This window comes from Artibeus jamaicensis, unplaced genomic scaffold (genome assembly GCF_021234435.1).
Source record: "Artibeus jamaicensis isolate MK-2021 breed Jamaican fruit bat unplaced genomic scaffold, CSHL_Jam_final contig_781, whole genome shotgun sequence".
NCBI classification, from domain to species: domain Eukaryota; kingdom Metazoa; phylum Chordata; class Mammalia; order Chiroptera; family Phyllostomidae; genus Artibeus; species Artibeus jamaicensis.
Genome location: NW_026521968.1, coordinates 7,499,106 through 7,516,602, shown reverse-complemented (window position 1 = coordinate 7,516,602; position 17,497 = coordinate 7,499,106). Strand labels below are relative to the sequence as shown.

The 17,497-nt window shown below is 45.2% G+C and overlaps 3 protein-coding genes across 4 annotated transcripts; 2 read left to right on the top strand and 1 right to left on the bottom strand.

Annotated features, from left to right (window-relative positions):
• Positions 1–27: 27 nt before the first annotated feature.
• Positions 28–1,045, top strand: TMEM88 (transmembrane protein 88). Of its 2 annotated transcripts, none has more exons than XM_037151147.2 (2): positions 28–298; positions 419–1,045. In XM_037151147.2, exons 1-2 carry the CDS (start codon positions 89–91, stop codon positions 671–673), a joined length of 465 nt encoding a protein of 154 aa, XP_037007042.2. In that variant the 5' UTR covers positions 28–88; the 3' UTR covers positions 674–1,045. The 2 variants fall into 2 exon arrangements, with proteins under 2 accessions (XP_037007042.2, XP_037007041.2); XM_037151146.2 differs by having other exon boundaries at positions 404–1,045.
• A 624-nt stretch (positions 1,046–1,669) lies between these two features.
• Positions 1,670–3,383, bottom strand: NAA38 (N-alpha-acetyltransferase 38, NatC auxiliary subunit). The gene is made up of 4 exons (XM_037151181.2): positions 3,294–3,383; positions 2,385–2,719; positions 2,001–2,184; positions 1,670–1,831 (listed from the first exon to the last, which is right to left on the bottom strand). Exons 2-4 carry the CDS (start codon positions 2,463–2,465, stop codon positions 1,719–1,721), a joined length of 378 nt encoding a protein of 125 aa, XP_037007076.2. The 5' UTR covers positions 2,466–2,719; positions 3,294–3,383; the 3' UTR covers positions 1,670–1,718.
• LOC119053547 (cytochrome b5 domain-containing protein 1) lies at positions 2,954–6,784 on the top strand. Its single transcript, XM_037151180.2, is given in 4 exon segments — positions 2,954–3,281; positions 3,284–3,411; positions 3,520–3,738; positions 4,318–6,784. Coding segments are annotated over 4 exon segments (777 nt in total). The 5' UTR covers positions 2,954–3,082; the 3' UTR covers positions 4,549–6,784.
• The last annotated feature ends 10,713 nt before the right edge of the window (positions 6,785–17,497 follow it).

The window sequence follows — 17,497 nt, the reverse complement described above, 5'->3', positions numbered from 1 at the left end:
GGTGGGGTGGGGAGAGGCTGGGACGGGGGAGGGGCAGGAAAGAAGGCTATAAGGGCTGTGGCCCAGGCGGGCAGAATCCAGGCAGGCCATGGCGGATGTCCTCGGGGCCCAGAGACCGGTTCCCAGCGGCAGTCCAGAGCCCCGGGACCCCTTGGACTGCTGGGCCTGCGCTGTGCTGGTCACCGCCCAGAATCTGCTTGTGGCTGCCTTCAATCTTGTTTTACTGGCGCTCGTGCTGGGAACCATCCTGCTACCCGCTGTCACCATGCTAGGCTTCGGCTTTCTCTGCCACTCTCAGGTGAGTAGCGGGTGCCCCAGGGTGTGCGGGTGTATGGTGGCAGTGGGTGTATGGATCACATCTCCCAGCCTGGGCTGTTCGACTTGAGCCTGACGCCTCTTACAGTTTCTGCGCTCCCAGGCACCCCCTTGCACCGCGCACCTGCGGGACCCAGGCTTCACGGCCCTGCTGGTCACCGGATTCCTGCTTCTCGTGCCGCTGCTCGTGCTTGCCCTGGCCAGCTATCGCCGCCTCTGTCTGCGCCTCCATTTAGCCGACTGCCTCGTGCCCTACAGCCGAGCCCTCTATCGGCGTCGGCATACCCCGCCAGTGCAGCAAATCCGGGCCTCACCAGGGTCCCAAGCCGTCCCCACATCAGGAAAGGTATGGGTTTGAAGACCCTTGATCAAGAACCCTGACGACTGCCTGCCCTTCAGTAGACCTAAGGACCTGAAGACCCCCGGGGGTCTCCCGACCTGTTTTGGCCCCACCCCTTGCCTAAGCGGGGTCCTAGCATCCCCTCTGGTGAACTGCAGCATCTGTGGACCCAGTGCTAGTAAAAATTCGCCACACCCTGGAAAACCCTTTCTTTTCACTACTCATATCTGAATCCTGAACATTTGGGCTGGACCCTGCACCCCCCCCCCCCCCCGCCTTTGTGAATTTGACAACTGAACATCCTTGGTGCCCTCCTTTTCTGCTGCAACTCCTCTAGTATTTACCGGTCCGAGGGTGAGGTTGGAGGAGGAGTGATCACATGTTAATAAAGAATTAATTAACTGATTGTGCTTCTGGGATTCTGTGAACAGAGGGGTGGTACAAATACGATCATTCCTGTGCCCAGAGGCAGGAAACATGGGAGGGGGTGTGCGGCTCAAGTGTGCAGAAGGGAGCATTCTTCAGCCTCTCAGCTTTCTCTTACCGCATTAGCTTGCTCTTCCTGGCCAGACCCGAGCTCTGTCCCTTACCCCAAAGTAACCTCCCCATCAACATAGTGGACGGGCCCTGGCTTTTGTCGCCTGCCCTGCTCCCCTTGGGGACCCGAGCCCGTTCTCTGACCCCAGCTTAGAGGAACTCGGGTGTTGCCGGCCGGGGAGGGAAACAATGGGCCTTCCGGAACAGGATGACACCCCTCCGCCCACTCCCCACCCCCGCCACAATTCTGGAGCAGCAGCGTGGGAGGGAAGATGCAGGGGTCCACCCTGGGGCCTACTGGTCCGAGGCTCAGCCTGTCGTCCACCCCCGCCAGCGAACCTGGGGGGGCATTTGGCACTCATGGTCGCCCAGGTTGTGGAAGGAGGGTTGACAGTGCTTCCGACTTAAGATAAACCTCCCCTCTAGAGGCGGGGTGGGAGATCTCTGTCCAGGCAACCCAAATACATACACAGCGGCCACTTTGGTTACAAGTTTAATTAAGTCTGAAAGGCATGCGCGATCGTGGTTAGATATAGGGAGGCCCTGCCAGGCTCTCTCTTTGCACCTCAATAGAAACGATGTGATGTCCGGGTACCATGGCCAAGCCCAGCACACGGGGTTCCCCAGCAGAGAAGGAATCTGGAAAGAAGGGTCAGAACATCAGGGGGTAGGACAGCGTTGGTCCCGCCCCTTTTGAGCCAAGACTTCCAGCCCCAGAAAATAAGGGGTGCAGCCAGGCACTAAACGGAAAGGGAAATGCCTTGAGGCTCCACCGCATTCCCAGGCGGTGGATTTCCCAGGCACTGACCCGAAGGCTTGAGGAACTCCTGCGCCGAACCTAGGATAACATTGCAGTCGCGGTCGGTGCAGAGGAAGCAGCCAACCAGTGTCCGTCCATCTGTCATGCGAATGCGCATAGTCTTGTTGAGTAGAGCCTCCAGCTGCCGCCTGGCGCGCGCAGCCGGCGAGTCCTCGCGCTCCCCGTCTGAGTCCTGCGCAGGGCAGGACACGCGCTCAAATCACACCGCCCGGGCTACTGCCCGCCCACAGAACCACAGCTCCCGTCAGCCCGTGGGGGACTCACACAAACCCCAGAGGCTGCCGGGAGCTGCAGTCCCCCTTCCACCCCCCCCCCCCCCCCCACTTTACTCCCCAACTGCCCCTTAATCTCGGAACCCGAGCCCGCGCTAACCCCAGCGCTGGAGCTGCTTTGACGCCGGCTACAACAGCCATTCTCCTCTCGTAGCAGCATGGTCGACCCAGCTCCAGCCATTTGTCCCGAGGCCTCCTTCAGGCCCTTCAACTCTCTGAGAACCTTTCGGGTCCGGTGGTCTGAGATATCGCGAGCTCTCCAAGCAGCTTTTCTTTCGCGAGATCGCCTCCTAGTCTCCTCGGCAACTGTAGATCTCGCGATCTTAAAGCTTCTCCGACGCTGTGGTTTACTGAGAGCTATTACGCCGGATGTATTGAGATATCGCGAGAAACTTTCTCCAGTTTTTCTTTTTTTTTACATATTCTTGAAACCCCCTGGAATTTAGCAAGAATATATTTTTTTCATAAACGCGCAGGTCCCCCTTGTTCTTCTGCCTCGGGAGAAACTCTATCCTAAATATCCCTCGTAGCCCAGATACTCTGAATTAGAACAGTGCGCTCACTTTCAACCCGGAACTCCCGAGGAATTACTTGAAAAGTGAATGTCGGACTACATTTCCCATGAGCACACGCCACCCTTCACCCACCCAGGGTGGGATCTCTGTGGACGGTGGCTGGAAAAGGACAATCGTTTCCATGTCAGCGGGTAAACGCTCTCACTTTAGCACCTGGACGAGGGAGAATGCAGTACTGAGTGCGTGCTGAGGAGCGAGGGAACCACTTAAAGGAGCAATAACCATGCCACGCCGAGGCCTAGTGGCTGGGCCAGACTTTGAGTATTTCCAGCGTCGATATTTCACGCCGGTTGAGGTGGCTCAACACAACCAGCCGGAAGACCTCTGGGTGTCTTACCTGGGATATGTATATGACCTAACGCCGTTGGCGCAAGAGTACAAAGGTAAGGGCCACACTTTGGGTCAGCTTCGGGGTGTGTATTTGAGGTACCTACTTCTTGGGCAGACACCAATGGCGGCGGCTGCTCCTTCCCAGGAGATCTGCTGCTGAAACCCATCGTGGAAGTTGCGGGCCAGGACATCAGCCACTGGTTTGATCCCAAGACCAGAGACGTGAGTTCTGCCTGGTGTTAGGGGGAGGAATGGGGAGGAAAATCAGGGGCTAGCCAGAGCCCGAGAGGTTCACTACTCTACCCCTCGCCCCCAAACCCTGCGTTAAAGATCCGCAAGCACATAGATCCGCTGACTGGTTCCCAGAGATACCGCACCCCTCGGGGCCGCTTTCTGCACGTCCCACCTCAGCTGCCCCGTTCCGACTGGGCCAATGACTTCGGGAAGCCCTGGTGGCAGGGGTCACGTTACGAAGTCGGGCGGCTGTCAGCCAAGACCCGGAACATCCGTATAATTAACACGCTCACGTCGCAGGAGCACACACTGGAGGTGAGAACTCGTGCCTGAGGGCAGGTTAGAGGGAACTGGGTATCCCAGCAAATCTCCAAATAGATCTTCAGGCCATCAGCTCTCCCAAACCGATGGGAACTGTATTTTCTCCCCCTGTAGGTAAAAGCGAGGAAAGCAGACCACCTAAGTCCCCATGGTTGGGAATTCGAGGAGTGGCTGGGTTACAGGGTACAAGACTCCTTCATAAGCTCAAGGCAGCAATTCATACATCTTAGGGTTGATGATCCTTGTAAGCTTTTACATGCCGAGGGAGAGCAATTGAAATTAGACTCTTAATAGTCTACCCTATTGTGGGGATGAGGTTACCAGACAGTGACAATGACCCTTAGAGCCATCTATTAGAAGTGGCTGCCATAGAGACAGGTAGGGCTTTAGGGCATGCTGGGGCTCCAACTTCATTTCTGGGACTGTGGAGTGTCTGAAGCGTATCTGCCAAGGGAGAACTCTGATCCTAACTCTATCATCTTTTGGGCTCCTGACCTTTGCTTGGAATGTGTATGTGTGTATGTATGTGGCCCACCCAGAATTCTGGGAATGGGGTACTTTCGTGTTCTCCAGGTGGGGGACCTGGAATCAATGTGGGAAATCCTACACCGCTATCTCCCCTATAATGCACATGCTGCCAGCTACACATGGAAATATGAAGGGAAGAACCTGACCATGGAACATACCCTGGAAGAGAATGGGATCCGGGATGAGGAGGAAGAATATGACTATCTCACTATGGATGGTACACTCCACACACCTGCAATACTGCTCTACTTCAATGATGACCTCACAGAGCTATAGGAAAGGAGATATATGCTGGTGTAGACTCCAGACATTTTTTATTTGGCTGTTTTTGTACCCTAAGGGAAAGAGATGGGGATTGGGTGGGGAGGTGTGTCTGGATCTTGACCTCCATTCTACTCGGGGAACTGGCCTGTGGTTCCCATGCCCTTCTGAAATTTAAAGGTCTGATTCTCCAGCTCCATTATAATTTACTCTGAAAAAGTTAGGGAGAATGCTAGAAATTAATTAATTTTAAAAAATGATACAAGAAGACAAAGTATCTTGGATTAGAGAGATATAGCATAATCAGATCTAAGAGCTCAGGCAGAACTTTTTGATAAAGAGAAGTCTTACACAGGATGAGGGATGGAACAACTTTTTTTGGCAATGATGGAAATGGGATAGCTGCAGGAAGATGGTGTTTATAAAGACAAATAGAAAATACCTATCGTTGGCCATACAAAGCTGGCTAATCTCTCTTCTGAATAGTATTTGGCAGCTGAAACCCAAGGGAAAGAATGGAAATGAATGGTTACCAGGGATTTCAGGTTAGATATTACACTATGTGCTTTATATACCCTATTTAATATAACTACCCATTACCACTATTCTATAGATAAATCTTTTGAAGTTTTCCAAGATTTTTAGAAAAGATTTTATTTATTTATCTTTAGAGGGGAAGGGAAGGAAAGAGGGAGAGAAATATCAATGTACGGTTGCCTCTCGTGCGTCCCCTGCTGGGAACTGGGCTGCAACCCAGGCCCTGACTGGGAATCGAACCATGACCCTTTAGTTCGCAGGCCCGCACTCAATCCACTGAGCTACACCAGCCAGGGCTCTGAAGTTTTGCAAGATTTAATAGCACAAAGGCATACTAGTTAGTAACCAGAATGTAAACCCAAGTCAACCCAATTCCAAAGTCCATATTGTCCATATTGACACTTTGGTCCTGGCTGGTGTGGCCCAGTGGATTGAGTGCTGGCCTATGAACCAAAAGGTCTCCTGGTCGATTCCCAGTCAAGGCACATGCCTGGGTTGCAGGCTGGGTTGCGCGAGAGGCAACCAACTGATGTATCTCTTGCACATTGCTCCCTCTCTTTCTCTCTCCCTTCTCTCTAAATAAATAAAATCTTTAAAATAAAATCCAGAGTGGGACATTTTGGAGTAAAAGGGAGACAAATGGCACAGGAACATGAGAACATGAGAAAGGCAGGGTTGACTTTGCAAGAGGTTGATTCTACAAGTGAGGGCTTGACAGGGGTAAAGAGAGGAGCTAAGTAAGTCAAAACTCCTGATGACCAAAAGAGAACAACATATTACAACCATATTTGGTCCCATTTAAACTAATCATAGGGGAGGAAAATTAGAATACCAGGTGAATTTCCTGACAGTAGCAGGCAAAAAGGAAGCAGGGAGGGAACGGTGCATCTTCTTGATGTGAGGCATTAGGGCCCAGAGGAAGGTGGCCCCTGTGAGACACTGAGTGGGCTGCATAGGAATTTTCTGAGGGGCTATGAAAGGGATGGACAAGGGTGGAGATATCTGAATTGGCTTCAGCAGTATCTAAACATACTGTGAGACTGAGGGCTTCCATTCAGTCCCATGTAATGCAAGAGTCTATGAATAATCTAAATTGTTTTGATGTTTAATCAAGTCTGCAATGCTTTCATGTGTATCTTGTTTGCTCATTTAAACACTAAACTGTTTGAGAACCAAACCTGTCCTGTCTGAGGACAGGACCTGTGCTGTCCTCAGGGCTTGTGCCTATGGGATCTGCCCCTCTTCCAGCATCTCCTACTTCAGTACCTGTTGCCAGAAACAGCCCTTTCCTCACACATCCAATCACTCTCCAAGTAGACTCTAACTCCTAAATATCTCTGGAATTTGTCTTGTTTTTTCCAAGCTATCATCACCTGTGTTAAAATTATGGCTGTAATTGGCTGGCTGGCTGGCTCCTGGATTGTAAGCTCCTGAGGGCAGAGATCATGTCCATCTTATTTCCTGCTATATTCCTTGCTGTATTCCCAATGTTAGGCACACAGCTGCTGCTCAATAAATTTTGACTGAATTAAAATGTTAAGTGAATTTATCTGTTTATAATAATTAGTGTAGGCAAGGTGGGACCAAGAAATAAGATGTCTGGATCCTGTGCTGTAATCTCTATCCACATGTTTTCTTTCCTTGCTCCCCATACATCCAAGACCAAAAATTACTCCATAGGGGTTCTTCCTTTCACCAGAGATTTTTGGGAGCAATCTGTCATTCATCTCCCCCTGTGGCCACTAGGTGGCTATAATTGCCTACACAGTCAGGAAGAGGGGCCGGGAGGAGGGAAAACAAGGTAGGATTAAAGGTGGCCTCATTGAAATTTATGGGTGGGAGGGAAAGTTCTAAAGAAAAAAAAAAGTAAGACCTACAAGGCCACTATTCTATTAACATTAGGTTTATTCCTGTTTTTAATCTTTTCCACAATCACATGCCAGGAAAGGAGTTTAGTTTGAGAAATAAAATGCATGGGATAATGCACAGAGGATCTGATTGCAGGTATGGGTGTGTATGGGGTAAAGCATGGAGCTGTGGAAGGGTAAAGCCATAGATTTTTAAGATGAGTGCATTTATTTATTAATATTTACTGACATTTTTGGGTAGGGAGGCTATAAAGCTTTCTGCTAGGCACTACCTTATTCCCTAAGTATCCGAGAGGATATTTACATGAAGAATATGTAAATATTGCCTTAGCCTAAAACCTAGCAAGAACATGAGTGTATGGTCCAAGTCCCCTTGTGGTAACTTGTTTTGGAGGGAGGTGGGGGTGGCAGATTATTGAAAGCTGCCTGTCCTCAGTAAATCACAGCAGCTTCCAAGGACTCCGTTGGCAAATATCTTCCACAAGCCTCAGTCCCTATATGCACACATCCCTGGGTAATAAAAAGGGTTTTTTTGTTTGTTTGTTTTTTTCTTTACTGTTCCTTGCAGGAAGCTTGCCTACTCAATGGGAGTAAAACACACACGAAAGGTAAATGAAAATGGTCCTCATAAAGGACCAAATTATGGTGTTTAATAGTTTCCACCATCATAGCAAATCACAGGTAGACCTGTAGAAATGGTTCTAAATATTGTGTGTTTGTGCAGATGTGTATTATTTTGGAGAAAGGTGCTGTAGTTTCCATTGGTCTCTCAAACTGGCCCAACCTCCTGCCTCTAAGTAGTATGTACATACACACACACATACACACACACACACGCCCTCAAAAGTAAAATATCAAAGGTGATGATACAATGTGGCCCCAGGATCCCTGGCACTTGTTTCAATGGTGTACCTTAACCTGTTATACCTATGTTCCCATGGCAGCAATTCCTAAAGCTTTAACTCTCAAGACAAAGTTCATGACTAGTCTAAAACATTTTATTACTGTCTCAAATTCTGATCTGTATGTACCCTGGATCTGAGTGAGGGGATCTATCATTTGGGCTTATGACCACAACACCCAATCATGATCAGGATAAGGTTAGTGCACCCAGCTCCCATATCTGAGTTTAGGTAAACTACATAGATGTTTCACATTGTTTTCATATTGGGAGAACAGCCACTTTATGACAGATCAGCAGAAGCATATGAAGATTTAGTTGTAGAGAAAACAGACAATTTGAAACTTGAATGACCTTGGAAGTCAATGATTAGGCATTCAAAATACGAACAGATACGCAGCGCAAGTATTGAGTATTCTAGGCATAAGGGGGGGAAGCTGGCAAACGAATAAGTGAAATGAAACCATTAAGGAGTCAGGGGTAAAGAAAATTGAGAGGATGAAGAAGATGGTAGAGAGATTGCTAGAATTAAATCTCTTACTGGGATTAGTGCTCAGCTTCTGCCCTGTCGGAGCTTAATGTTTAGTGGGAAGTTGGGCATCCAGCTTCAATCATCTGACTTAATCATCTCTGTATCCCCAACAGCCATATAATGCCTGGCCAACAGTATGATGAACACGTTTCAGGAATGAATGGTACACATAACCCCTGCTATTTAAGAGGTCTAAACTCAGAAGCCAAACAATTTGTGATAATGTGGTGACCCTTGCTACTTGGTCACTCTCACTATTTGAAGAGAGCTGAAGAGATCCCAATAGTAACATTTGTGTTGATAAATTCCTCTAATCCTTCTACAGAATGGTAAGGAAGATGAAACATTCCCTTGCCCTTAGTAAACAGCCTAGAGGGGTAGACATTACTCTACCATAGTATACTCTACCAACTACTCTACCATAGTTGAGGATATATTTGGCTGCAAGTAACAGAAGACTGCTGAGGTTTAACTACAAGGGGTTAATTTTTCCTCACAAAGAATGTGTGTGGTGTAGTGACTCCACTCAATAGTTCATTGATGTCTCAGATAGCTCCTGTTTTTGTTCTCATGTTTATGGTCTTTTTGGTTGTTCTACTTCACTCATGTTTGTGGGCAAGAAGGAAGAAAAGACAATGACCAAGGACAATGCTTGTATCAAAGCAAAAAATTTCCCAGACATCCTTAGCAGACCTTTGACTACATCTCATTGATAGGAAATGCATTGCACAACAACCCTTAGCTGCAATGGAATCTGGGACAGTATTTTATATATTGACATCCACAACAAAAGCAAGGTCCACTACTGGGGAAGGAGAGAATGGATACTGGGTAGAAACTAGTAATGTCTTCCACAAGAAGTGTGAATGCTCTACTCATCCATTCATTCATAAAAAAGTTATTAAGCACTTTGTGCCAGGCACTGTTCCATGTACTGGGAATACAGCAGTGAAAACGACATGCTAGGCTCCGGCTTTATTGGGACTTACACTTTAAGATAAACAAACAACTAGATAAAATCATTTGTTAACATAAACAACTAGCTAAGATAATTTCAACTAGATAATTTCAGATTGTACTAAAAGCTTTATATTTGTATATATACATATATAAACACACATATACGCAAATATCAAAAGTACTATAAAGACAAAAACTAGAATCACATTAGAGGGATGGTTATATGGTCAGAGGCTTGTGTGAGATGATCACAAAGATTGATCTGTATTACCTGCAGATCTACATTTACCTGCATTATCACTTAATCCTCACAAAAAACTTAAGTACTGTTTTTATTTAGACTGAAAAAAGCAGAAAACAAGCATAGAGAGGTTAAGTAACTTGCCAAAGTTACTTAACTAGTAAATAGTCACACAACTAGTAAATAGCAGAGATAGGCTTTGAACCAAGACAATTTTATGCCACGTACTTAACTACTGAGTGGTACCACCTGCCTGCATGATAAACAAAGAATGCTATTCCAGTTACCTATTCCTGCTTAACAAAACCATCTCAAGACTTAATGTCGTAAACCACCACCATAATTTATTTTGCTAATGAATCTGTAATTTGGGAAGGGTTCAGTGGGGACAGCTCATTTCCATCCCGAAAGGTGTCAACTGGGTGTACTGCTGAAAGCTGATTCACTTTCAAAATGGCGCACTCACATGGCTGGCTAGTCAATCCTGGCTATTGGTTCTTGTCCATGTAGGCCTTTACACAGGGCAGGATGGGCTTCTTCAAAGCATGGTAGCTGGGTTCCAAGAGCAAGTATCCCAAGAGGACCAGAAGGAAGCTGAACCACCTTTTATGACCTCACCTCAAATCCAAGGGAAGGGAACTAGACTTCACTTCTCAATGGAAGCATCAAAGTTAGAGTGTAATAAGAGCATGCCGGTTATTAGATATTTTGGAAAATACAATTGACCACAAATGCACTGGAGGCAAAAAGCGGGATATCCAATTAGTCTTGGGTGTAGATGGAGAGATAGTCTTTGAAGGGTTGTATGTCGGAGATGGGGTACTTGAGTAGAGCCTTTTTTGAAAACCTAAGTTGGAATACTGGCCTCACCATCCATTTTTTCAATTCATTAATATTGAGCATCTGCTGTCAGGCACAGTGCTGGACTCTGTGGATACACTAATTAAAAATACGATTTCTGGCCTCAAGAAGCTTACAGTTTAGTGGAAGAGTCAGAGAAGTTTGTGAGCCTTTGACATCTTGCTTCCACTTATACACAGCAGTCAAGGGAAGCTTTTTTTTTACTTTATTTTTTAAAATTCTAGCAAACTCTTTTTTAAAAAAAAATATTTTATTTATTTATTTATTTTTAGAGAGTGGGGAAGGGAAGGAGAAAGAGAGGGAGAGAAACATCAATGATCAGTTGCCTCTTGCACATGCACCAACTGGGGACTAGCCTTCAACCCAGGCATGTGCCCTGACTGGGAATTGAACCGGTGACCCTTCACTTTGCAGGACAACACTCAATCTCCTTAGCCACGCCAGTCAGGGCAGCTTTTATTTTTTATTATTACTTTTTAATCCTTACCTGATGATATGTTTATTGATTTTCTAGAGAGTGAGGAAGGGGGAGAGAGAGAAAAACATCTATCAGCTGTCTCCCGTACATACCCCAAATGTGTAACCTAGTATGTGCCCTGACCAGGATCAAACCAGCAACATTTCGGTATACAGGATGATGCTCCAACCAACTAAGCCACCTGGCCACGGTGCACAAGAAGCTTTTCAAGTTCTATTTAAAGTCTGCCAAGAATTCCTACCCCTCTTAAAAGGATGTAGGGACACCCTTACTCTTGTCCACAAGGAGATGATTTGGCTCTTCCAGGATCTTGTCTCCTACAATGGCCTTTAAGTTTCTGAAACTCCCCCAGCAGCTTTCTGTCAGAACCTTCTTGTGTACTGTTTCTCTGCATGCAACGTTCCAGACTCTACTCATGATTTGGCCAACTCCTGCTACTTAAAGTCTTTGCTTAAATGTTTCTCAGACAAGTTTTTCCTGATCCCTTCAATTATGTCAAATCTTTCTTCACACCCTCTCAGGCTGCCCTGAAATATCATAGTTACAATTCCAGCATTTTTTCCTTTTTAAAAAAATGTATTTTATTGATTATGCTATATGCTATCACAGTTGTCCCATTTTCCCTTCACTCTGCACACCCCCTCCCACCCACATTCTCCCCTTTAGTTCATGTCCATGTGTCACACTTGTGAGTTCTTGGCTGCTACATTTCCCATACAATTCTTACTCTCCCCCTATTTTCTATTTATCATCTATGCTACTTATTCTCTGTACCTTTACCCCCTCTCTTCTCCTCCCACTCCCCTGTTGCTAGCCCTCCATGTGGTCTCTATTTCTGTGGTTCTGTTTCTGTTCTAGTTGTTTGCTTAGTTTTTGTTTTTGTTTTAGGTGTTGTTAATTATTGTGAGTTTGCTGTCATTTTACTGTACATGATTTTTATCTTCTTTTTCTTAGATAAGTCCCTTTAACATTTCATATAATAAGGGCTTGGTGATGATGAACTCCTTTAACGTGTCCTTATCCGGGAAGCACTTTATCTGCCCTTCCATTCTAAATGAAACCTTTGTTGGATAGAGCAATCTTGGATGTAGGACCTTGCCTTTCATGACTTGGAATACTTCTTTTCAGTCCCTTCTTGCCTGCAAGGTCTCTTTTGAGAAATCAGCTGACAGTCCTATGGGCATTCCTTTGTAGGTAACTCTCTCATTTTGTCTTGCTACTTTTAAGATTCTCTCCCTATCTTTATTCTTGGGTAATGTAATTATGAATGTATCTTGGTGTGTTCCTCCTTGGGTCCAACTTCTTTGGGACTCTCTGAGTTTCCTGGACTTCTTGCAAGTCTATTTCCTTAGCCAGAATGGGGAAGTTCTTTATTATTTGTTCAAATCACTTTTCCACTTGTTCCTTGTCTTCTTCCCCTTCTGGTACCCCTACAATTTGGATGTTGGAATGTTTAAAGATGTCCTGGAGGGACAAGATGGAGGCATAGGTGGAAACACTACCTCCTTGCAAAACCAAATTTAAGGACAACAAAGATTTAGAAACAAAAACACAACCAAAACAGACAGAAAATTGAACTGTACCTAAGTCTGACAACAATGAACCATTCATCCAGACCAGTAAAAGGGGCAGAGTCAGTGGCAGGCACAGAGGGGACGCTGCAGGGAAAAGTGGTCTGTGGCTGTGGGACCAACCCAGGCACGTAGGGGGCAGTTGGCAGAACCCAGGTGTGGGGTGGCAACAGGCAGACCCAGTGAGGGAGCAAGGCAGCTGGCTAACCGTGGTCACAAATCCATGCACAGATAAACCAGATGAAAAAACAAACAGTGAGACAGACCACGCAACACAGGGCTCTAGCACCGAGAAATAAAGCCTAAAAGCACTGACTGAAAAAACTTTCCAGGGTTGAGGTGCTGGGAGAGGCTCCCAGCCTCACAGGAGAGTTCATTGGACAGACCCACAAGGTCCTAGAAGGTACACAAGCCCACCCATCTGGGAACCAGCATCAGAAGGGCCCAATTTCCTTGTGGGAAGCAGCAGAGGGGACCAAAATCCGAGACAGAGTGGAACAAACAAACGCCATTTCTCCCTCTCTGACCCCACCCCCAGTCACAACCCAGTGACCAGACTGACCGGACCTGGTGAACACCTAAGGCTCTGCCCCTCATACATAACAGGCATGAACAGACCAGAATGTTATGGCTCAAGCAGAACAACTCAAAAGCTCCAGAGCCAATACTTCTAAGCGACCAAGAGATAGACACCCTATCAGATGCACAGTTCAAACACTGGTGATCAGGATGCTCACAGAACTGGTTGATTGTAGTCGAAAATTAGATGAAAAAATGAAGGCTACACTAAGTGAAATGAAGCAAAATGCACAGTGAACCAATAGTGATGGAAAAGAAACTGGGACTCAAATCAATGGAGTGGACCAGAAGGAAGAAAGAAACATCCAATCAGAAAAGAATGAAGAAATAAGAATTCAAAAAAATGAGGAGAGGCTTAGGAACCTCCAGGACATCTTTAAACGTTCCAACATCCGAATTATAGGGGTACCAGAAGGGGAAGAGGAACAGCAACAAGTGGAAAACTTATCTGAACAAATAGTAAAGGAAAACTTCCCCAATCTGGCAAAGGAAATAGACTTCTAGGAAGTCCAGGAAGCTCAGAGAGTCCCAAAGAAGGTGGACCCAAGGTGGAACACTCCAAGGCACATCATAATTATATTAGCCAAGATTAAAATGAAAGAGAGAATCCTAGAAGCAGCAAGAGATAAGGGGACAGTCACCTACAAAGGAGTTCCCATCAGACTGTCAGCGGATTTCTCAAGAGAGACCTTGCAGGCAAGAAGGGGCTGGAAAGAAGTATTCCAAGTCATGTAAGGCAAGGACCTACATCTAAGATTGCTCTATCCAGCAAAGCTTTCATTTAGCATGGAAGGACAGATAAAGTGCTTCTCAGATAAGGTCAAGTTAAAGGAGTTCATCATCACCAAGCCCTTATTATATGAAATGTTAAGGGGACTTATCTAAAAAAAAGAAGAGAAAAAATATGAACAGTGAAAGGACAGCAAACTCACAGTTATTAACAACCACACCTAAAACAAAAGCAAACTAAGTGGATGGCTAGATCAGGAGTGGAACCATAGAAATGGAGATCACATGGAGGGTTAGCAACAGGGGAATGGGAGGAGGAGAAGTAGGGAGAAGGTACAGAGAATAAGGAGCATGGACGGTAGGTAGAAAATAGACAGGGGAAGGGCAAGAATAGTATGGGAAATGTAGAAGCTAAAGAACTTGTGACACATGGACATGAACTAAAGGGGAGGAATGGGGAGAGGGGTGTGCAAGGGGAAAATGGGACAACCGTAATGGCATAATCAATAAAATATATTTTTAAAAAGTGGGTAGTCCCAAAAGGATAGTTTAAAATAATATGGAAAATAAACCTGGAAACAGACCACACACTTGAGGGAATTTATTTGCAGGGTTGCTTCCAGATTCCCCCATCTTGTGTGAAAAGGCCCCTGCAGTCTAGCTGTATACCCCTCTACTTCTCTTCCTCACTCTCATCTGCTTACCTTCTGATTATTCCACACCCTTCACTGGAGACTGGCACCTGACTCAGTCCTGCCTTCAACTTCCTAACCAGAAACCTTTCTCTCCATTCCACGTCTGGCAAACACCAAACATTTTTTCCCTTTTGACATTGACTTGTAACAGTTTCTTTACACTTTTCCATTGACTGGCCATATAGAAGTGCCTTGCTTTCCATCTGTTGTCAAGCCCCAGTTGTTTCAGCAGAACTGACTTGACACCTTTCCCAGATGATTAACTGTCTTTCAAGTTACAGTTTTATCTGGTGAATGCTAGCCCAAGCTGACTTCCCCCTGTGCCTCTGCTGGCTCTTGGGCCTTTCACCATCTAACTCTCTGGACAAGCAGTCATTTTCATATCAGACTAAATTAGTTATGATTAGTAAGTTAAAATCAACTAAGTTTTAAAAAAGATTCTATATTAAAGTTGTATAACTCCTAAAATGTATTCCAGAGCCAAATAATGAAGTTATCCATTCCCTCCATTAGAGAACGAGTTGAGCTTTGAAGTCTGGTAGCATCTAGAATCCAAGTTCTATCACTTAATAATAGTGACCCTGAGCAAGCTACTTATTCCGAAAGCTGCAGTTCCCTCATCTGTAAAACAGGGATATTAAATGCCTGCCTTATATTGTAGTAAGGATGAAGTGAACTAACATTAAGTGCTAGCCATAAGGTGCTCAGTAATTGGTAGCTATTTTTCTGAACAGTCAAGCTTACTATTAGTCATTTCTCAACTCAGGGAGACTCACGATGATTGTAAGGTGAGAAGATTCATGACCAAGAGTTATGAATAGCACCTTAAACTCAAGAAGCAAAGTGCAGACTTTAGTTACTATTGCTCCCAATAATTGTCCCATTTCCTTGCTTTTCCTGTTTTATATAACTTAAGCTAAACTCCAGCATGATATGGAACAAACCACATTTTACTGGATGCAAATAATTTTCCTAATGGAGGCACAAACACTGTTGTTAGGTCAGAAACCAAATGTTAGTCACAGATACAGTCTACTGACTTCCTTATCATGATAGATATTACCTAGATGCTGAATAATGCTGAATCTTGGAGAATCCCAAGAGAAGCATCCATTACTAAATCAAGAGTGGATAGCACAAGGAGAGGGAAAGAAAACTAAAATTTTTGTGTGCCAAGGACTTTTTATACTGCTGGGCATTTTCCCACATCTTATTTTAACCTTCTCAACACTGGAGGTTGCTTCTTTTTAAGTGTTCATGTCCTGGTTTATGCCTATTGTCTTTAATGAAATGTACTTCTGTTATCTACATTTTATGGTTAAATGGAATGTAAATGAAGGAAAGTGATCTGTGCATGGTTACAAAGCCAGAAAATTCCTCCCTACTGCATTCAGTTGGATTTCGTCTATGACTATCCCATTCATATCTCATCCAACTACTGCTCTAATATACCACCACTTGGCTGTTTGCTAAATCATGGAAACTCAAGTCCTTTTCTTGACCTCAGTAACATTTCACACTGTTTACCACTTCCTCCTCTCAAATATCCTCTCTCTGGCTTCCATGGCACCATTTTCCTGGGGTCTCTCTCACACCTCAGACTTTTCCTTTTGAGTCTCCACCTTCTCCTCCCTTTCCTTAGGTTTGTTCCTCTCAGGCCCTCTACTTAAATAATGCTCCATTATTAAGGTGGTCTTATCCTTGACTTTGGCAATAGTTACTCTACTGGTGATTCCCATACTTATAACTCTAGCTCAGGGCTCTCTTCAGGATCTAGTCCCATATATCCAGTAAGATCTGGACTTTTGCATTTGCATGCCCCAAAGTTACTTTATATAGCTAACTAAATACAGATCATCTTCCTCTCCAATCAGATTCCTCCCCCAGCATCCCCCTTCATCACCAGTGGATTCATCATCATCTCAATCACACAGGCCAGAAAACTTGGATGTCATCCAGGAGTGCTCCTGCTGCCCCAGACCCCCTCCCAGTAAATTTTTGAGTTGTGCAGTTCTTTCACAACTTCAGTTCATATTCTCTGATCCCAACTACCACTAACTTAGCTCTGGCTGCCTTTGTCTTATTTATTAGAGAGATGGGAAGGGAGGAAGAAATACAGGAAGAGAAATATTGATGTGTGAGAGACATATCAACTGGTTGCTTTTCTCACACCCCCAACTGGGGACCTGGCCCACAACCCAGGCATGTGCCCTGACTGGGAATCACACTAGCAACCCTTTGGTTGGCAGGCCAGTGCTCAATTCACTGAGCCACACTAGCCAGGGCTGAATTACATATTTTAAAAGAGTGAATATTTTAGTATGTATGTGGATTATATCAATTTAAAGAGAAACTTAACTTGTTTTACATGGTCTGGCCTTAAATGTCTCTCATTGCCGACCCTTTTTATACCTCCCACCTGCTCTTAGCTTTACTTAGTGTTTCATTTTTGCTTCTGAGCTTTCCACACAATTCACCCCTGAACTGTGAGCTATTTATGCCATTTATTCTCTCTTTACCCTCTTCGTCCTTTTCACTTGTCCTTTAGATCTGTTTGAGATGATACTTTTTTAATAAAAGCCTTCCTTGATCTCCCCAGACTGGGTTTAAATGTTCTTGAGGCATTTCATACTTAGTCCTTTTGTAGCATTTATCACATTGTATTTGTAGATTTTATGAATGTTGATTAACTGCTCTGGGCTGGTACTAGGCTAGGGGTGTGGTCCCTGCCCCCCTGGAGCTTATAGTCTAAGAAGGGAGGAAGACAGACATTATACAGTAAATTAAACTGAATACTGGAATTGGGGACTTCTGGCCAAGATGGAGGTGTAGGTAGACACACTGTGCCCCTGCAGAACCAAAATAAGGACAACAATTTAAAAACAGAAAAACAACCAGGGGACTGATAGAAAATTGAACTGTGTGGAAGTCTAACAACCAAGGAGTTAAAGTAGACACATTCATCCAAACCGGTAGGAGGGACAGTGTCGAGGAGCTGGAATTGAGGCAGCA